The sequence below is a fragment of the Lonchura striata genome, chromosome 4 (genome assembly GCF_050655825.1).
Source record: "Lonchura striata isolate lonStrDom1 chromosome 4, ASM5065582v1, whole genome shotgun sequence".
Lineage (NCBI taxonomy): Eukaryota > Metazoa > Chordata > Aves > Passeriformes > Estrildidae > Lonchura > Lonchura striata.
The window spans coordinates 70,229,264-70,248,396 of NC_140706.1; the positions used below are offsets into that span (position 1 = coordinate 70,229,264).

Here is a 19,133-nt window from a genome sequence, read left to right on the forward strand (position 1 = left end):
CCGCAAAAAAGCGGTTATTTAAATAAATCTTTTTATTAACGTCCCGTTTCACACAGTGAAAAAAAGTGCTAAAAGTGCTGCTTGAGGAAGAGAGGAGGCAGCAGCAGGAATAAGGCAGAGCAGGGCAATTAAAGCCCCTGTGAAGCAACAGTCTGCAGATAATGCTCGCAGTGGTGGGAAAGATGATTAAGAAACAAGTCATCTTGATTTCCACATTCAACTGAAAATCCCTTTTCTGGTTTCTGTTTTGCATTTCTTGGTCTGGGTTATAGTTCCAGCTGTCGCTGCCGAGGTCCCAAACCACTCTGGCACCCTCCTCTTAGCAGGAGGATGCGAGTTCTGGAACAAAACAAAGGTACAAACATGGAAGGACATGCACTGACAGCCTGTCTCACTGGCACAGCTCTATGCCCCAAATTCACGCTCAGCTGGAGCCACAAACTGACCAAATTGTTCACAGAAGGCTTATGCCTCACTGAAATCCAACACCTCCATTAAGTAGCTAAGGGATTAAGACTTAAACTCTGAGAATCAAGGCTGACAAAGATTTGCATTCACAGCAATATCCAGCTTCAAACTGAAGCAAGGTGTTGAAGAAGTGGTGCTGGTCAGAGATATGAGGTCCCTTTTAAATAAAAACTCTTAATGTCTGCTCATACAGCTTGTGTTCCTATAGACACCAGTGCAAAAAGCCTTAATGTGATGGGCACAGCCTCACAGTGCCCTGTACTTAAAAGAGAAAAAAAAGGAACCAAATGTCCTTTTAAACTGTCAGAAGCATCTGCCACAAGAGAGCTGACAAAATGTACTGGGGGAAAAGTTTTCTGTAGCAGCCTATTGCTGTCCAAGTGGGATATTTGGACACAGCAAGGACAACAAAAGCAACATGGCACCACTGCCTCAGGGGTGTCGATGAGAGAAATGGGCTGGCAAAAGCCAGGCCAAGGTTTTAGACACAGTCTGGAAGCCAGACAGAAGCTGAGAATTGGGTTGTTGAAGATCCCCACGCTAACCACCAGGTCTGGGCTGTGCTCTTGCCTTCTCACCTTGGGCTGAGAGTCTGCAAAGAGCTCCTCCTCCTTGGGATCGAGGGCAGGCTGCCTGGAGGAGGCCAGGGTGATGGGCTTCGAGGGGTCTGCTGGGCCCCTGCTCCCTGCCTGGCTGGCATCCACGCTGCCTGCAGCCTTCCCAGGGGACAGAAAGGAAGCACAAGGTTGCCTGGGTCACAGCCCCTCAAAGCTCCAACACCTCTGCTTAGTGAGGTCACTGCCTATTTCTTATTCATTTCACCACAAAAAATCTGAGCAAGTGAACATTGTGCATTTCAAACACACAGCAACTGGAAATTGTACTTTTTTTTTTTTTTTTTTTTTTTAGTGGAAAAAAACACTTCCTCCACCTGTATGGCTCTGGAAATTTGAAGTATTTACTTCTGTCTCTCAAGTGTTGTATTTTCAAATGTGTTTTTACAGCTAAAGTGTCAGCTAAAAACAGCACAGCGGGCACAAAGAAAGAACTCATGTTTTTTATACCATCCTGCTGGTCATAGGTTGCAGCAGTCACACTGACATTTCTGCATCAGCTACAGTTCCCTGTGTTATCAAAATCCTCACTAATGGCAGGTTTACCACATGCTTTATTAGAGTGAGAACGCCTGTTTAGCCAAGCTCAAGGCACCACATGCAGATGGGTTTTCCCTGCTCCTTCCTTGGGTGCTGGATTGATCCCATTACCCTGTAAAAGCAGCAGCAGCAGTGTCAGGCCATTCAAATCCAAGAACATCCATTAAGAGATTTAGAATTGCTTGCTATAGAGAATTATTAGAACCAGGATATCTTCTGAAGGAGAAGCAAGTAAAGACTGTTAGGATTAGTTTTTGGATTATATTAATTTGATTACTAATAGCATGTCATTCCCACTGTTAGCTCCAGGAGCTAAGAGGAGCAGGCTGATCAGAGCTCAGGCAATTGCACTGCCAGGAGGTCATCTGCAAGACAAAGAAGGCTCTGACACAGATATTGCAGAAACAAAACAGCACTCAGGAACGCAAGAAAATCCATTTGGCAAAAGGGCAATGCTGGAAAAATTGTTTAAGCCAGTATTTAAGAAATCGGGCCCCAGCCCTGTAAGGAACAGACTTGAAATCCCAGCACAGGTGGCAGGATTTGGAATATGGTATTTCTTTTTCCCATTCCCACCACATGCTACTCAGTGCGGGGTGTCCTTTGTACAAGGTGCTGAACTGGGACATGGGGTCACAGAGGCCAGCAGAGGGCTCAGACTACCCTGGATTTTGTCAAACAGCAACAAAGAGCTCCTTATTTCCCAAGATTTGCCCTCTTGGAGACACTTGTTATCAGGCTATGCCCAGCAGTTTCAAGCAATACAAGAACCCCAAACCCCAAGACAGACATCCCTGGCTGGAATTGCCTCTGGGTTTTTCATCCTCTAAACCTGCTTCCTGCATTATGGAAGAATCTCTTTGCCCACATCCCAGTGCACAGAAACAAAGCCAAGGCACAACCTGGATTTGGTTGCTATGAAGGAATGAGCATATCCAAGTTTTCACTGAGAATAACTTGTGATGTGTGTAACAAATCACAGCTAAGCTGCACAGCTCTGACCTCTTCCTTATACTTATCCCAAAAGAATCCTCAGTTTCCACTCTGAGCATTCCTCTGAGGAGGAAGCAGCTCTACTTAAAACCAAGGGAGAGATGGATTGGCAAGATGAGACGCTAAGCACAGCTGGAAACACCAACAACAATCTGTTAATCTGTTCCTACCAAGAATGCATGATTTTACAGAAGAACAGTTTTAGAACCTTCTTTTACTAACCTGTTTTTTATTCCACAAGGCACCTTCCCTGCTTGCTTGATCCGCTCCTGTTTTTCCCTGCTGCCCTTCAGGCCACACCAACCTCCTTTTGAAACCTAAGCCATCCTGAGATTTATTTCTATTCTCTTTCTCCAACAGTGCAATCACCATCTTGATCAGATACAGCTCAATATTGGCAGGAGTAAGTTTTCTAATTTCTTGAATTTTGGTAGTATCTTAGAAAAAACATAAATATAATGTAAGTTGTTTAAGCTTCTTGCCTGTGATTCAGTTTTCCTATATTGTAAAATTAATTGCACCTCATTAAAGCACAGGATGAATTAAAGGCATAGAAAAAGGTAACAAGATGAAAATGTATGCATTTGACTTGTAAGGTCATGTGATAATTTCCCAGCATGTTTTCTGAGGATGCCAGTACTTAAAAGAATAATTTGTCAGGTTTTTTCTTTTCCCCAAAACATTTCCGTAAACCCAGATTTAAGAGGGATGTCTAAATCATTGCCATACAACCAAGTCAAAGAATTTTTCAAGGTCTGCCCCATTGTTATGGATCACGATGAAGTTATTTTACAACTGAATCCTGAAAGGAAAGGGGTATTCCTTCCAGGACTGATGGAGGTCTAGCTGGGATGAGCAGCTGCAGGCAGGGCCAGTGATACTCACCTGAGAGAATGGGAGGGCTGCGGATCACGTCCCTAATGGTGTGCTGCACTGCAGGAGTCAAACCCGCTCGCTCCAGGCTCACCGTGCGGCCCGCTGCCAGGGCCTGGCACAGGTGAGTGCCAACCTCAGCAATGGGCAGAGATCTGCTCTCACTTATGGCCCTCTGGAGAAACAAAAGCACAGGGGATTCACAGGGCAGAAGCGTCATGGCCAAGAAAATAAACCAGAGACTTCGGCCCAAGGCAGAGCAAAGTTCCCCAAAACACCGCATTACTCTTATCAGACATCTCATTTTCCAGCTTGTCAAGTGTTTCTCTCTCAAAACTTCACAGCTGGAGTGCAACACTTCACCTTGAACTTAGTTGAGACAAAGGAGCTGAGGTGCACCTGACCTCTTGGGCCCACATAACACAGAAGATCCATGCAGAACATGGATCACAGCACCAAAACAAATTCCCCCTCATTTTCACATGTTGGATGAATTCTCTCCTCTTAAAACATTCACCTTGAAGAAACGCATCTCAAACTTGATTAACCCAAATTTGTTTTTCTCAAGGACAAAGTTCCAACTGGAATCTTGTACTCTTCAAAAAAGCACATTTCAAGTTTCTACTCATTTCTCCACAAGGGATACACACACTATACTTTTCATCAGGATTAGTGGATAGAGAACATCAAGTTGCCCATTAATAATTGTACAGCTATTTCTTGTTAATTCATCCTTAGTTACACTTTCACCTTGGGGACCACCTGATCCATACTTTTGGGAGGGACAAAGCAGAAGCCAAAGCAACTTGAGTCGCTTACTGTGGAATTAAAAACCCACTGTATCCCACCTCAGTTTTCCAGACCACTACTTCAGAGGTCAGTAAGAGGATCGGCCATTTCCCAGGAAAAGTACTGCCTCAGAGGTTTAAAGCAACCTACCCAGCACTGTGCAGAGGATTTAAGAGAACTTGCACATCCCCCTCCTCTAGACAAAGCCTCCCCGCTGTCAGTTGGCAGCAAAGCAAAAGCCTCCATGGTCCAGGGCTTACCAGAGAGTAATTTTTCTCTTGGAACAGGATATACGTGATCTCCTCTGAAGGAGAAAGGGCTCTAGCACACTTCGAGGGAGATGCTTCTTTCTGAACCTTAGATTCAGATGTGGGGAATGCATCGGTCTGAGTGAGATAAAGAAGAATTAAATTAATTGTATCCCAGTGACAACCCACTGATCACCCTCCCATTATCTGACAAAGTAACACTAACAGAATCATTCATCTCTGGAGATGAATGATTCTGGTATTGACCCACAACTCCATGTTCTTAAAAAAAACCAAAAATCAAACTAAAGAAAGGAGGGAAAATTAAAGCAAGGAGGAAATCCAGATGGACACCCACATAGCATCATCCAAGGAACTTGGAAAAGAACACCAGCCAGAACAGAGTGCCAGGCCAACAAATTGTTTTAGGTATTCCTTATTCCATGTGAAACTATTCCATCAAAAAAAACTGTGGCATGCAGTCTGCATGGGACATTTCTCAATTTGAGTTAAACTTTCTCAACATAGACTCCCTGAAAGCAACTAAAAAACTCTACATGCTTTTGGTTCCCCTTGCTTAATCAAAGTATTTTTTTTGTGAAACAGAAGGACAACTCCATGGAGTCCAATAGCTGCAGAACAAACCCCATCCTTAAGGCTCCTGCCCAGGAGAAGACACTTGAGTTCATCATACCTGCAAACCATTTGCTTGGCAGAAATCCTTAATTTCAGCCAGGAGAGGCATCAACATGGTGGATTTGGCTTCAGACACACCATCAATTTTCTTCAGGTTCTCGATGTTCGTAGGCCTGGTTTAGGATGAGGAATGCAACAACATAAGACAAGCCCAAAATATTACTGTCTTTTAGTAGCTGGAGGAGGCACTTCAGATGCCCCCACTCCCCCAACAGAAGCAGGAAAGGGATTTGTGACTTGGCTTGCAAGCTGCCCACTCTGTACAACATGTCTGCATGCTGGCTTTACCTTATCCGGGCCATCTCCACCAGGATCTTATTGGTTGCCAAGACAGCTGGAGGAATTTCCTTCTCATTAGCTACCTTCTGTCTAGCAGTCAGCAGCTTGCCATACAGAGCAGTCTGGGAAGGAAGGAGCCAAATTCTCAGGAAGCAGCTCTACATCACTCATAGGTATAATTATTGCAAGACCAAAAGTTATTACCTCCCTCATGTTGCCAATAACACACAAAAATCCTGCTATCCATTAACCCCTCCTTGTGTATTTCAGCCCTATTCTGGGACTGAAACAACTCAGTAATTTTAAGATCTGCCCAAACACAGAACAGGCTGACTGCAACTCAGAGATATCCTCCCAATCCCAGCAAAGCTCACCTCTAGTTCTTTTTCTCGGGATGGAACACCTGGTCCTTGGGGCTTCAAAGGAGATTTCAGTGGTGAGCGCCCTGAAACACTAACAAAAAAATCAAGTGTGAAGCAAGCCTTGCTTTAGATCAGTTTATTCAGGGACTTGGTTTAAGGCCCAACTTATTCTGCCAGCTCTGCACCCAGGCAGGACTGGAGCTAGTTGGGGTACAACCAGCAGTATCCAGACTTCCACGAGCTCAGGGACATCTACCATTGACTGGACTGCCAGGATTACACTGAAACATGTCTTAGCACCCAGGTTGGACCAAGAGACTCCTTTGCTAAGCACAGTGCAAAGTAACTTTGGTTTGGATTTTAACTGCCCCTAAAATCATCTGCCTTCACATGGCTGCAGTGGCAACAATTCACCTAAATGACAGAGCCTCTTCCTGTCACCTGCCAGCACCAGAATGGTGGCCTGAAGGAGGAATCCATTCAGAAATACAAGGTGCATTTGATCTGAAGCAGCACATGAGCACAGAAAACAAATTACTTGGTCTGCTTTTTGCAAGAGGTTATTTGATTTCTTTTGACCTGAGGGAGCCTCAGGGTTGGTCTCAGTCTTCTCCAGACCAGTGTGGAAAGGCAGAGCCCTCCATGTTCCCTGATGTTAACTGTGAAATCTTGTAAATACAATATATTTTGAAATGTAATTCAGTGTACAGCAAGTTTTAGGTACTTGTCTTTTTTTAATGCATTAAACATTTCCACATCCATTGCACAAGGAAATGCTCATTTTAATGATCCCCTGACAAGCAGTATCCACATTAACACAATCAAAATTAGCTAATTCCATTTTATTTTCAAATACTGTACCTGTTAACCATGTTAGTGCTTCTTGGAGGAGTTTGACCTTTTCTGTAACAGGAGAACATCTCATACAGAGATATCTAAGAAAAACCAGAAGAACAAGACAAATGCTGATTTACCATATTTTCAACCAGTTTGCTGTTGACAAAACATTAACTTGTGGTAAATTGAGTTGGATTTTTTTTAACATGAGCAAGGATGGATCACACAGCAGGAGGGTTGTACTGGTACAGACCTGCTTGCCTGGTGACTGTGCTGTTCCTTTTGTGCCTGGGGAGCGCTGCCTGGAGAGCAGAGGCGAACGCCTGCTGCTGTAATGCAATTAATTATACCTTAATTCCATTGTATAGTGAACAAAAAATAACATTTTGCTATATAAACTGATTTCAAGTTGGTACAAGGATGTATTTGGCAAATAAAGTTTTTGATTAATCATTAGAGTCGTCATTCTTCATGAAAAAAAAACCAGAATACTGAGGATCTCAAAGCTTCCTGCTGTTCAACCCTGCCTTCTCCAAAAGCAGGGTTCAGAGACAGATCTGATGTTAGCAAAGAAGCATTCAAGAGAACACATGTGCTAGTTACCTGGCAGAAGGTCTCTGCAGATTAAGGTCTTCACTGGACTGTAACAGAAGACTTGGATTTGAGGCAGATCCATCTTTGGACAGCCAATTCCTACCCTGTAAGAAATAAACCCCATGGCTTAGCTGTGGCTTACTCAGGAGGAGCTCTCAGTGGGTCATTTCTCCACCAAAAGTACCTTCTGGGTGAGCACACAAATGGTTGCAAACTTGTTGGCTTGGCCTGAGACCTCTTTGAGGAACCCTTCCATGATCAGCTGCTGGCAGAGCAGTTTCCACCAGTTCTCTGGCCACTCTTTTCCGCAGCCAAAGAGAGGGTGCCTCCGGTACCGGTCTGGCAAGCGTTGGGAGCACTGGAAGGTTTGAAAGAACCTGTCAGATTTGTCCATTCCTTGCACAGGGAAGCTTCAAACACAATCAGTAAACCAAAAGCCCAGTATGTGAATGAGGACCCTCCTCTGATCTATTCCATTCTTCCTGCCAAGTTCATTTCTTGTCTCTTCAGTTTGTAAGCATTAAAAGTACTTTCTTGCTTACTATTTCAAAACAATTAAAATTAAATTAAATTTAATTTAATTTAAAGGTGTATGGTTATTTACATTTACTCTGGTACCCTACTTCAGTACTCCAAGTCAGACAGCAGCACAGTCAGACAGCTACAGTGGAAGCCATCCTTTCCTTTATTCAAATATGAGCTAGCTAATTGAGCCAAGATGTTTATCCTTAATTTTGAAAAGGCTGTTCCTTGCAAGATAATAAAAATTGGGCATTTTCACAAAAAGTTAGAGGACAGTCATCTTGCTTGTTGCATGGGGAGTGGAGCTGAGCAACTTCACAAAGTCAAGATTGCCTCTCTACACAAACCTCCATCTCTCCAAGAAAAAGGGGACACACACATGGAAGTTATGCATATGCATGTACTGACTGACAGGTCAATCAAGAGGGACACTGTCACAGCCCCTCCCCTCAGAACACACACAAGGAGCTGCCCCATCACTTACAGACCCTCGAAGGAGCAGAATTGGCATTCTGGTCCCAAACTTCTCATCCAGGGCAATCACTGCAGACAGCAGCTGGTGTGCTTGCTTCCCAAAGTCCTGCAATCCGCCCTCAAAGTCACTGGGGACTGCAAGGCAGGAGCCGCTGGAAGGCACAAAGGAAGCCAAGCTTAACACAAACAACCCAAGCCCCCTCTCCCTTGCTCCAAATACTGTCAACCCAGTGATTAATTAAATAATTAAATGAAATAACCACAAGGGATTACTTGTGCTTAGTCTCCAATGTCAGTCCTAGTTTCATACATTTAAATACATTCAATTGTTTGCATCAAGGTAACTTCAAGACACATTTATGTTTCTATCCATGTAAATTCTCAGACAACTCCCCAACCCTACATTAAGTTCTCCACCACACCTGCAGTTAAGAGCATTGTCTCAGCAAACTTTGAAATTCAATATTTAAATATTTGTATTGGTTTGGCCATGCACAGTATTTCTTTAGCCACACTTGAAAACTTTCCTGTTTCTTTAAAAACAAAGAAAAAACAAAAAGAAGTAAAGAGCAACCCCACTAAAGGCTATATAAGGTTTGTTAATGAATTTCTTACTGACTGAAAGAATGCACCGAAAAATTACTGGCACAAACCACTTCTAAGGAAAAAAAAAAGAAAATTATCTATTTCAAGTGATCTCAGTTCTGCAATACAAATTCACTACCTGGCTCTTAATAAGCACTGCAAGGTGACTGTAAATAGGGCAATTATAGTCTTGTAAATTTTTTTAGACTTAGTTGTAGTAGAGGCCAGGCAAAGGTGTCCTAATCCTTGAGATACAGAAATACAGTAGCTAAATTGGTAACACTTCTCCAGAAATCACCACAGCCTAGCACCTTGCCTGGGGTCACAAAGCAGCAGGCTAACAGCAAGAGCAAGGAATGCTTCAATGCAACTTCAGGGAAAGCTTTATTCCAACTACAGAAGGAAAGTGACAAAGGTGTTTCTGCTCATGCCTCTGTGACTATCAGCCTCCTGAGTCTCCCACAGCACATGCATGAGATTATTAGCAAGGTTAAAAGAGCACATGTCAGCACAGGAGAACAACTCCCTGAACACTGGGGCAATTTAGCCTTAGACACCTGGTACCACACAGTATTTGCAAGTGTTGTCTTCTGGGATTAATTACCTAACAGAGCTTAAACTGATGAATGTAAGTGTTTTTCACTGAGTGTTGCTCTAAACCCCTTTTAAGAACTGTGATCCTGCTCTGCTTCCAGGCTTTCCCACAGCCTCATTTGGAGCTTATCACAGTTTGCTCAACTCACTGGAAAAGGTTAGAGAGATGTTCAAAAATAAACCTCAGGCTGAACAGCTGCAAGATCAGATGCATGAATGTCAATTCTTTTAGATAATTTGCCTTGTAAGTCAGGCTGAGAGAATATAACCTCTAGGATCAGCCTTCAGGGAAGAAACTTACCTGGACCTGCAATTATCACAGCATTCTTCTGTGCCCATGATGCCAGAGGAAACCTTTCGGAGTTGTCTGTCTTCAAAATGAGACAGGATGATTCTACCCAAGGGAACAAAAAGAATTCAATAGAAGACCAAGAATTTACAGGTGAAATTTATTGCAGAAAATGGAGTCGAAATCAGCATCATTAATTAATTCACTGGGGAACCAATTATTTAGCCTTGATTCCTCTAAAGAAAAAGTATTTTTCAAAAATAAGCAAACAAGGAAATGTGTAAATGTGCTGAAGGATGTACTTTTGATACTGCTTATTAATATAGAATGGAATGTTCTGTGCTTGGAGAACAAATTGTGAGTCTGAGCTGCCTTCTGGTTACAGCCCCCAGCTGTGCTTGAGTCCCTGCAGCTCTTACCAAAGCTGCCTGCAGTGACAAAGCACTAAATAGACTCCAGCACTCACTTCCTCCTGCAGTCATTGGACACCAGGTACTTCTCCATCTTTGCCAACATCTTCAGCTTGTACAGCCGGAATTCCTCATTGCGGATCTCGCCCAGGAGGTGTCTGAGACAGAAGCAAAAAATGCACAGCCTTAAATGTTGATCACTAGGAAAATGAAAACATGAAATATGCCAGACAATGCCCTCCTATTTTCCAGGAAGAGCTAGAAAAAATATCCTACTAAAACCAGACCCAAGCTGCCTGCGGGCTTCCCCACCACCGGGCATACTCAGGAGAGCACTTCATGTTCTTCCAAACATTATCCCAAAGAGGATAGAACAGGAGAGAGACAGAGAGGTTCTTCCAAGCCCACGGGCTACTGAACTGCAGAGAGCCATGGCAAAAGGCCCTGAGGAAGGAGAGAAGGGCTGTGTCCAGAGCTGTACCTGTTAGAGACTAGGTCTGTGGCAGCCCAGAGGACGTGGCAGGCCGCGGGAAGGCCGTCGCGCCCGGCTCTCCCCATTTCCTGGTAATAGGATTCCATCTCCTTGGGGGCGCCGTAGTGGATCACCAGCCGGATGTCGGCCTTATTGATACCCATGCCGAAGGCCACCGTGGCCACAACGCACTGCAAAACATCAGCCATGTGCCTTTGGGTGATCCCAAAGAACGGGCCTGGCTTAATCCTCACGTGCTGGGTGAGGTCTTGATCCTCAGATCCAGCCTGAACTGCAGCAGCTTCAGACCCACGGTGCTGAGTTTGGCCAGAGCACAGCCATAGGATCATAACCATGAGAGGGATGATGGCAAATGCAGGAGTGCTTTCAAGTACCTATTCTCAACTGGCACAAAACAGGTCATGAAAAGGAACACAAGCAGTCCCAGCATATCTCTACTCCTCCAGAAAGCAGCAGCTCACACAAGTTGTGCTCTTGTTCCAGCTACCTCCATTTTCCTTGGATACCATGCATTTTTAAGGGAATTACTAGAGAAACTCCAAAGATAAGCCAGGAATTTTATTCCTGTCAGCACAGACCAGCAATTTTGTCACCCAGAACTGCAGACCGAATTCTGAGTGAGGAACATGCAGAACACAGGTTGATATTCCAAAATTTTCTTCCACGAAAACTCCGCAATTCTAAATAGGACCTAAGAGTACCTGAATTTCATCCCTCATGAACTGGTAGTGAGTGTCTCTCCTCTGCTTGCTCCCCATGCCAGCATGGTAGGTACCACAGGCCACGTTGAGTTTATTCAGTGCACACACCACCTGCTCAGTGGCCTTTCTTGTAGGACAGTAGATGATAGTGGGGCCTTCAAACTCATACACAGAACTGCTGAAAATCACAACAACAACATCTAAAGATACAGAATAAAAAAACCCCACTTGCCTGTAAAAAACACATCTGAGGAATCAAAACCAGGCTTAAATCCTTACCTTCCTTTCCTAATTAGGAACTGCTTCAAATCCCTACAAATGTCTCCACTTCGCTGTCCAACTTCCAGGTACAGGTTAGGTCTGTCAAAACTGGTACAGGTGACCTGGGGATTCCTCAGGTCCAGGCATTTCACTATGTCCTCTCTGATCGAGGGACTGGCAGTTGCAGTCAAAGCAATAATGGGGACCTGCAAATGTAGATGTAGAATAACATTCATGACCTCTCACTGATAATTTTTTACAACAAAAACTTCAAGAGTCTACTCATACAGAACCTCAAGAGGCACTTGAATGTGTTGATCATTGGATAAGTTCAGTCATTTGAAAAATATAGTTAATATTGAGCTTCTTGAACATTTTTAGACCAAAGCTCTTGAGAACGCAGACAGGAACAGAACACTTGAAATACAAAGTTTTATTCTGAATGTATCTTCCACAAGTCCACAGTAATTCACTGATGTGATTAGCTAAATTTAGGGAGCATAGGATGACACTGGCAATAAAAGCATGTTAAGTTCAGGTCTACATTTCTAAGCTCATGCATTAAGTGCTTGAGGAGTGTCTAGAAATCAGTGGCATGCTCCTACGAGTTACTTGGTCAGGTAAGACAAAATGCTCCAATATGAAACCAAAAGCTTAGGGAACATCATCTTCCTCAGCATAGGGATTTAAAGCAATTTAAATTTTCTAAGTTTCTGGTAGTCCAAGTTCAGAACACCCTTGGTTTAAACACTGAGAAAATATCTACAGAGCCCAGTCACTGACAAGGATGCTCCGACTCCCAACCAGCACAGTCAGTACACCCAGAGCACGACATTAAGAGGCTGGTATTTCCAAGCTACCACAAAAACCCCTCTTCTTGTATCAGAAACCCAATACAGGCAAACCTCACCAATGGCAGAACCTTCTTTAACATGCCTAAATTTCTGAAGGAGCTCCTGAAGTCATGGCCCCACTCGGAGATGCAGTGAGCTTCGTCCACAGCTATGAGGGTGATACCTGGGGGACAAATCACAGCACAGCAAGCTCTAGCTTTCCTGAGAGGCCACCAGCAGCGCTTTGGTTTTTCTTCTTGGAATGCATTCTGCTGCACCACCTTTAAGGCCTCTTTCATAAGAAAGGCCCAGGAGCTTTTACAGTCTCCCCCCACCACAATCCAAGCTCCAGATATCCAAGATCCTTCACACGGGTCAAAATCTCCAGCTAGCTCCAACAGGATCTTTTCCCACTTGCCGCTTCTCAATCACAGTCACAGGAAAGAATTACAGATGTCATTTGTTATATTTCCTGGATTCTAACACCAAGCCTGATGGACAAACACCCACATATTTTTTTCATCAGTAACAGAATCTTGTGTGATGAATGGGAATAAATGGTGTCACTACTCTCTCCAAGAAACGGGTAAGAAGTCTCCAATTCCCAAAAAGGCTTCAACATAATCATCAGTTTATGCTGCCTGGCAACCCACCCACAGTCTTACCTCCAACTTACCAACAGTTTGGTTGAGGTCCTGAAGTAACTCTAAGTTCCCTGAACAGAACTCTGGAGTCATGTATATAACTCTGTACTGACCCCTGAAAGACCAGGAGAAAATACACTGACACAGAAGAGAAGACCCCAGACAATTAAATAAAGTCATGATTGAAAAACAATTTGAGAACAGATTTCTGATGGCAAACAAGAAAAATTAAGTGAAGACCACAGAAAACATTTCAGAACCACAGGAAAAGTGAGGCATTACAGGAATAGGAAAACCAGATTTGCCAGCCTTTAGAATAAGAAGGGACTGTTGTGCTGCTGACAGATACAGGTCTAAAACCTGACTAAAAATCAGGTGTAAATCAGAACACAGCTGAGTCGGTAACTTCCATCTCCCCAGCCCAAAAGCACAGGAGGGTGGCTGTAGCCTCTCACACACTCAGCCTGAGTGAATGCAAACAATATCTTGAGTGCCAGGTCCCAGGGCTGGGCCTGAACCAGGAGTTTCAGTGGTGATGGAGCAGGGAGACCTCCTACCCCTCCAACACCCCTATGTCACAGCCCAGAGTACCAGAAAGCTTGGCTACAACTCACCCTCTGATGGAATCCTTGACCTGTTTTGACTGAGCAGAACTAAGGAAGCAAGCTGGAATCCCTGTCATTCTGCAGAAATAAAAAAGCACAGTCATGAACAGACTCACTCTTCAAGCTTTAGCTTCCAGCCTGTGCCAGCATTTCTAAAGGAAGTTCAAGCTGTGAGGTCAGAGATTACTTCCTTCAAGGATCTTTGTGTGAAACACCTTTTGAAAAAGCAAGAGTGCTGCATGGCTCTTCCTGCCACCCAAACACTCTTCCACTTCCCCTCCAGCAGTCTCCACAAGACACACACTAGATTAGTAGGAATCAGAGAAAGGAAGGCCATTTTCTTTGCCTAAGTTCACAAGTACTTAAAAAAGCTTAAATAACAAAAGAATATGCTAAACATATTTTCTTTAACTCTTCACTGCAGCAGTTCCTCACATTTGGATGTAAGCCTTGCTAGCCTACTTTTTTTCACCTTGTTCAATCATTTGTGAGCTACTGATGTTGCATCTGCTAATTTTAAATCAGGTGGCTGGTGTTTAATGACATAATAATTACCAGCCCAACCAACTGATATTTTACCTCTTAACTTGGTGATTTGCAGCACTGTCCCAGAGCCCTCGGTTTCCACAGCTGCTCATTCCAAACTGCAGACAGACTGACAGACAAAGTGCTGCAGTTCTGAGAGATTCAGTCTCCTTGGCCTCCAAAATGAATGACCCACTGGGAAGGCAGTGATTAAAGCCCTTCCACTGAGGAAAGCAGTGGAAAAGTCACACAGACACCCTGCTGAGTAATAGTCAAGGAGCTTAGGCAGTCCAGCCATTCATCTGCACACAGCCATGACGTGCAGCAGAAAACAACACATCTAATTGATGTTCTTCACTTCAAAACAACTTCATTTCCCCTCTCTCACAAAAAAACTCTTCTTCCCAAGATGGACAAAGCAGGAATGAACCACACAACTCAGCGTGAGTCCCACAGCTTCAGTGCAAAAGTGTCAGAAGTGAATAGCTCTTACAATAGGAAGTGAAGACATGTGGGGAAAGCATTATCAGCTATTAAAAAATCAAAGATTAATCTTGACAACACCTAAAACCCACACATCTGAGTGATTTGGTGTCACCCAGAAGTTCCCCCCTCAGATGTCTGAAGAAGTGAAGAGGCCAGGTGTTAGGAGACCTACTACACTGTCCCTCTTGAAAGCCTGTGCTGCAGCTTTGATCTGGATTGCCTATAGCTTCCAGCTATTCCAGGTTCAGATGTCACTCCTCAGACCCAAAGCAAGCCCTACCAAACTTTGACACAAGTCTGACAGCCTCAAACAGCTCCCCCATCACTTCAGTGTGGGCACAAAAGGCCTGTGAATCCAGAAATAAGTGCCTTCAGAATCCTCTCACCAACATCCATCCTTTTGCAGCCTCAGCCCTGGTTCACCTATATGGCAAATTCAGGGATCTGAGACTGCTGACAGGGGCTGTGTGTGCTCCTTGAGAAACACATGCCCTGCAGCTGACACAAAAACAGCCTGCTGCAAGTGGGAGACACCCAGGAAGGCCACAGGCAGGACCCAGGTGTGTCCATGGGCAGTCCAGCATCAGCCTGGCACTGCCACCACGTCACTTACGTCAGCTGCAGCACCTGGTCCTCCATCAGGGAGATGAGGGGGCAGATGACAACTCCTGTGTGTCCAGTGTAAACAGGAGGAAATTGGTAGCACAAGCTTTTTCCATAGCCTGAGAGGGGAAAAAAGCACAAGAGACATCATGCTTTCTATGCAGCTACAAGAAACAATTCTAACACCCCAAAAAACCAAGCCATGTTTGTTGTACTGCTCTCCCCACAAAAGGGAACAGCTTTCTATTGTTTCTTAGGATGCAGTGGTAACTCACCAGTTGCCATGACAACAAGATTATCTCTTCTGTCTTCCAAAAGAGAATTGATCACTTTCCACTGGACCCTTTAAATTAAACAAAGGCGAGTATTTGATTTTGGCCATCACAGATAACAAGTAAATTGTATGAAACTGCATATTCTGTGGAACTGTGGGTTAAAGAGGCCCTTGAGGCTGCCTCAGAGGGCTGTCCTTGCACGCTGCAGCACTCAAGACACTCCAAATACTGCAGGCAGGACCATGAGTGCCAGAGTGAGGATCTCTAACAGGACTCAGGCAAGCAGCACTTGAAGCAGACACTCACAGGAGATGACAAATAACACCTGCAGTTTTCACAGTGCTTGTGGATCACTTATCTCCAACACAGAGTGTGAACAACACCTGGATTTGTTTGTTGCCATTTTTTTCAAGTGAGCAGTAACAAAAACATCATCCAGGCTGAAGGAAGGGCAAGAACCTATACCCCAGAGTGTCCACTTTAACAGAAAATATACTCACGGTTTAAATGAAGAATGCCCAAAATAGGTCTTCAGACACTGGACGTGGCTTTCTCCAGGCTCTGGTAGCAGTGGATCTTTAGTGGGAGAGAGGAGAAAACACTCATTTGGGATTAAATTTTAGAAAGATAAAGCGCTGTCTCCACAAACAACAGACAGCTCACAGTTCGTGGGTTAGACAGCCAGGGGTTAGAATCTGGGCAATTCCAGTGAAAAGAAAGACAAATTCTAGATATTTTCAGGCTGAAATGAAGGATTAAAAAAGTAGAGAGGCTCCTCAGAGACCCCACATAAGGAGGAGAACATATGGCTTCATTAATGAGATAAAGCAATAGGACTGCAGTGCCTAACTGCATCATCTAGAACAGGTTCATCCAAGCCAGTCAAGGCGTGTTCGTCCTTGCATTTCGTCTGCTTTCCCCACTTTCATTTGTCTCCAACAGGGACAACCCCAAAACAAGTCAAAAATCACCCCCAAGGCACAATTTTGGAATTCTGCCACTCAGCAGCAACAGGAGAAGAGCAACAGGCAGACAGGGGAAGGTGTCACCTCCCCTGTGCTGTGATCTGAGCAGGTCCCCCACACCCCCATGTCAGTTTTACTCCCATGAAGCAGACATCAGCTGACCACGGCAGAACTTCATTCTCTCTTGCCAAGCACACCTCTGTTTTTTCATCTTGACAGTCTAAGTTCCCCTTAGAAATCCAGGCAAGCTGTACCTTCCCATTTTAGGAAATCAACCCGTAAAAGTCACTGTTCTTCCATGGCTGCTTCTACAGACAGTGATTTTTACAAGTTTAAGACTTAAAAAACCATACCCAAACATTCCTCCTCCTCTTCCTCAATGCCTTCATCTTCATCACCATCTGGTGCTACATCCACTTCTGTGTCAGGAGTTTTCCTGGCTTTACTCGACTCTCCTTTAGGTAAAACTCCTTCACAATCATCTACATCTTTTAGAGACTGAGCAATTAAGAAGAAAAGAAAGTTACTCTGGATCATGGAAGGGCAGATAAAATGCCTCTCTCAGGTAATATCATATGGTAACCAATTTTTAATCCAGTTATAACAACTTTAATCTAGCAGGTGGATTGAGTCCAAGCTGGTGTTGTAAAGATGACACAGGAGGCCAATGATACTCCAGTCCAACCCCAGCAAATTGAATTCTTTAGGTATCCATGTGTTTATTCTGTCCCTCTTCTGTAAGCAGCAGCTTTTTGCTTCATATTCCCTCCCCTTAACCATGCTCCACTCCACTGTGATCCCAGAGCAGCATCATTAGGAAAAAAAAAAGCCTGAAAAATAAACCCTGAGGCACTCACCTTCAGCATTTCCATTTCCAGCTCTTCATCACTCTCTATGACAGAGGACACATTTTGTTCATTGTCTGTAGAACATGCCTCCTACAAAATCAACATGAATCTCTTAGGAGCAAAGTAATTTCTGTTTCACCCACTACTTTCCAACCTTTTGAACCTCCTACAAGCCACTTCTCCACGTGCTTTAACTTCTTACCGAAGATAATTAAGCTCAACATTCAGCTCTGGGGCCTGTCCATTAAAAACAAAACATCTGAAAGAAATGTTAGAAGTTAACAAGTGCTCATTACCTCAGGTGCAGCTTCACTGACCAATTCCTTCGCAGCCTGACGCTCCAGGACCTGAAGCTCTTGCTCAGTAATGTCCAGGGAATTGAAGTCATCCCTGTCCTCTTCTTCTGTAAATCTGGCTGCTGGAGCTCCGTTTTCCAGAGCAGTGTTACCTCTCTGTGCCTCCTCTCCACTCATTTCTTCCTCCCAGAGGACAGCCAGCGTAGCATCAGAGCAGCTGTTGAGGTCACCTTCAGGTTGCTCAGCACATTCTGCTTTTTGTGCTTGGACGTTTGCTGACTTGGCTACAAAATGTGTTCTGTTTGCACCACAGCTCCTCTCCAGTCCAGAAGGGAAACCTGAGCCCAACAGGGTGGTTTTCAAAGCACTGATGTTCTCTGATATCTCTGCTAGTATTTCTGCAGCCCTAGGAGGTAAAACCAAGGAAGGTAAAGCAAAATTCAAGATGCAGCTACTACCTTTCAGAGCAAAATTCAGCCATCTTCAGTGTCAAATCCTTTGCAGTCAGACCAGTGAAAACACATATTCCTACATATAAAAAAATATGTTTTCTTGAAAAACAACAAACAGGTAACAGATGACTGCTCAAAAATAGGTACTTTGTTGTGCGGGACCTGGGAGACCAAAAGCAAAACACTGATTGTGGAGCTAGAAACAAATCAGCACAAAACTGACCTCTGGAAGTTTTCCAGTTGTCCAGAAGAGTCAGGGATGTGAGAAGCCAGGTCTGTTATCTCTTCAGCCAGGGAAGCCAAGCGCTCCTTCACACCCTCAGATGTGGCATCTGTAACCAGTGCAACAACCGGTTATTTTGTTAATAATTGGGGTCTCCAGGTAAAGAACTCTCATTCCTGTGACTGCATTCCTACATCTACAGCTGGAAGACAGCATTTTCCAAGGCTCAAAAATCAAGCACAGAGAATCAGGCCAAGCTTCTAAGTATTCCAGCATTGCTTCTGTTCCACTACACAAGCTCAGGAAAAACAGGTACACCATGGGAATAAAGCAGTCCCTCCCAGCACCCGGAAAAGAACTGCTAACACAGACATGCTGACTAAACCAAGGCAAAACCCTGCACCTCGGATCAAGGGAACAGCCCTGCCACTCCTGCTTTTGACAGGGAAGTAAAATTCAGCCAAAACAAAAAGGAAACAAACCCTTCACCACCTCTTTTTCAGCCTTAAGCTACCTACAATATCTTTATCAAACACAGAACTGAGTAACAACTAAGATTTTAAAATCTCCTCTGACAAAGTAAATAATGTTAAACTGCTCTAAAACATTTGGGTCCTATTGATATGCCCCAGTAAGAACATTACTTGCTAACATGGTTTGTTTTGTAGCCCTATTTCATCTTAAATTAGGTATTTGTCCCTGCCTCAGCAGCACTGAAATTAACTCATTGAAGTGTTACCATAAACAAACCAAAAT

At 44.0% G+C, this 19,133-nt stretch overlaps 1 protein-coding gene across 18 annotated transcripts in view; it reads right to left on the minus strand.

The window, feature by feature from the left end:
• Positions 1-14: 14 nt before the first annotated feature.
• The window catches only part of WRN (WRN RecQ like helicase), a 28,230-nt gene continuing 9,111 nt past the window's right edge, over positions 15-19,133 (minus strand). For 5 of the 18 annotated variants that reach the window (XM_085578373.1, XM_085578364.1, XM_085578371.1 and 2 more), the window contains 27 exons: positions 18,378-18,486; positions 17,703-18,108; positions 17,416-17,496; positions 16,912-17,056; positions 16,094-16,169; positions 15,594-15,661; positions 15,329-15,437; positions 13,714-13,782; positions 13,132-13,214; positions 12,533-12,639; positions 11,641-11,828; positions 11,362-11,539; positions 10,649-10,830; positions 10,224-10,325; positions 9,770-9,862; positions 8,300-8,441; positions 7,478-7,651; positions 7,303-7,397; positions 6,953-7,028; positions 6,724-6,797; positions 5,875-5,953; positions 5,510-5,622; positions 5,220-5,334; positions 4,538-4,663; positions 3,501-3,663; positions 2,838-3,052; positions 519-1,184 (listed from right to left, as the gene is read on the minus strand). In XM_085578373.1, the coding sequence (XP_085434499.1) occupies positions 654-1,184; positions 2,838-3,052; positions 3,501-3,663; positions 4,538-4,663; positions 5,220-5,334; positions 5,510-5,622; positions 5,875-5,953; positions 6,724-6,797; positions 6,953-7,028; positions 7,303-7,397; positions 7,478-7,651; positions 8,300-8,441; positions 9,770-9,862; positions 10,224-10,325; positions 10,649-10,830; positions 11,362-11,539; positions 11,641-11,828; positions 12,533-12,639; positions 13,132-13,214; positions 13,714-13,782; positions 15,329-15,437; positions 15,594-15,661; positions 16,094-16,169; positions 16,912-17,056; positions 17,416-17,496; positions 17,703-18,108; positions 18,378-18,486 (3,899 nt within the window). In that variant the 3' untranslated portion in view covers positions 519-653. Of the gene's footprint in view, positions 340-518; positions 1,185-1,520; positions 1,735-2,837; positions 3,053-3,500; positions 3,664-4,537; positions 4,664-5,219; positions 5,335-5,509; positions 5,623-5,874; positions 5,954-6,723; positions 6,798-6,952; positions 7,029-7,302; positions 7,398-7,477; positions 7,652-8,299; positions 8,442-9,769; positions 9,863-10,223; positions 10,326-10,648; positions 10,831-11,361; positions 11,540-11,640; positions 11,829-12,532; positions 12,640-13,131; positions 13,215-13,713; positions 13,783-15,328; positions 15,438-15,593; positions 15,662-16,093; positions 16,170-16,911; positions 17,057-17,415; positions 17,497-17,702; positions 18,109-18,377; positions 18,487-19,133 lie in introns of those variants that run through there. The other 13 variants (XM_021531580.4, XM_085578376.1, XM_085578377.1 and 10 more) reach the window with 10 other exon arrangements.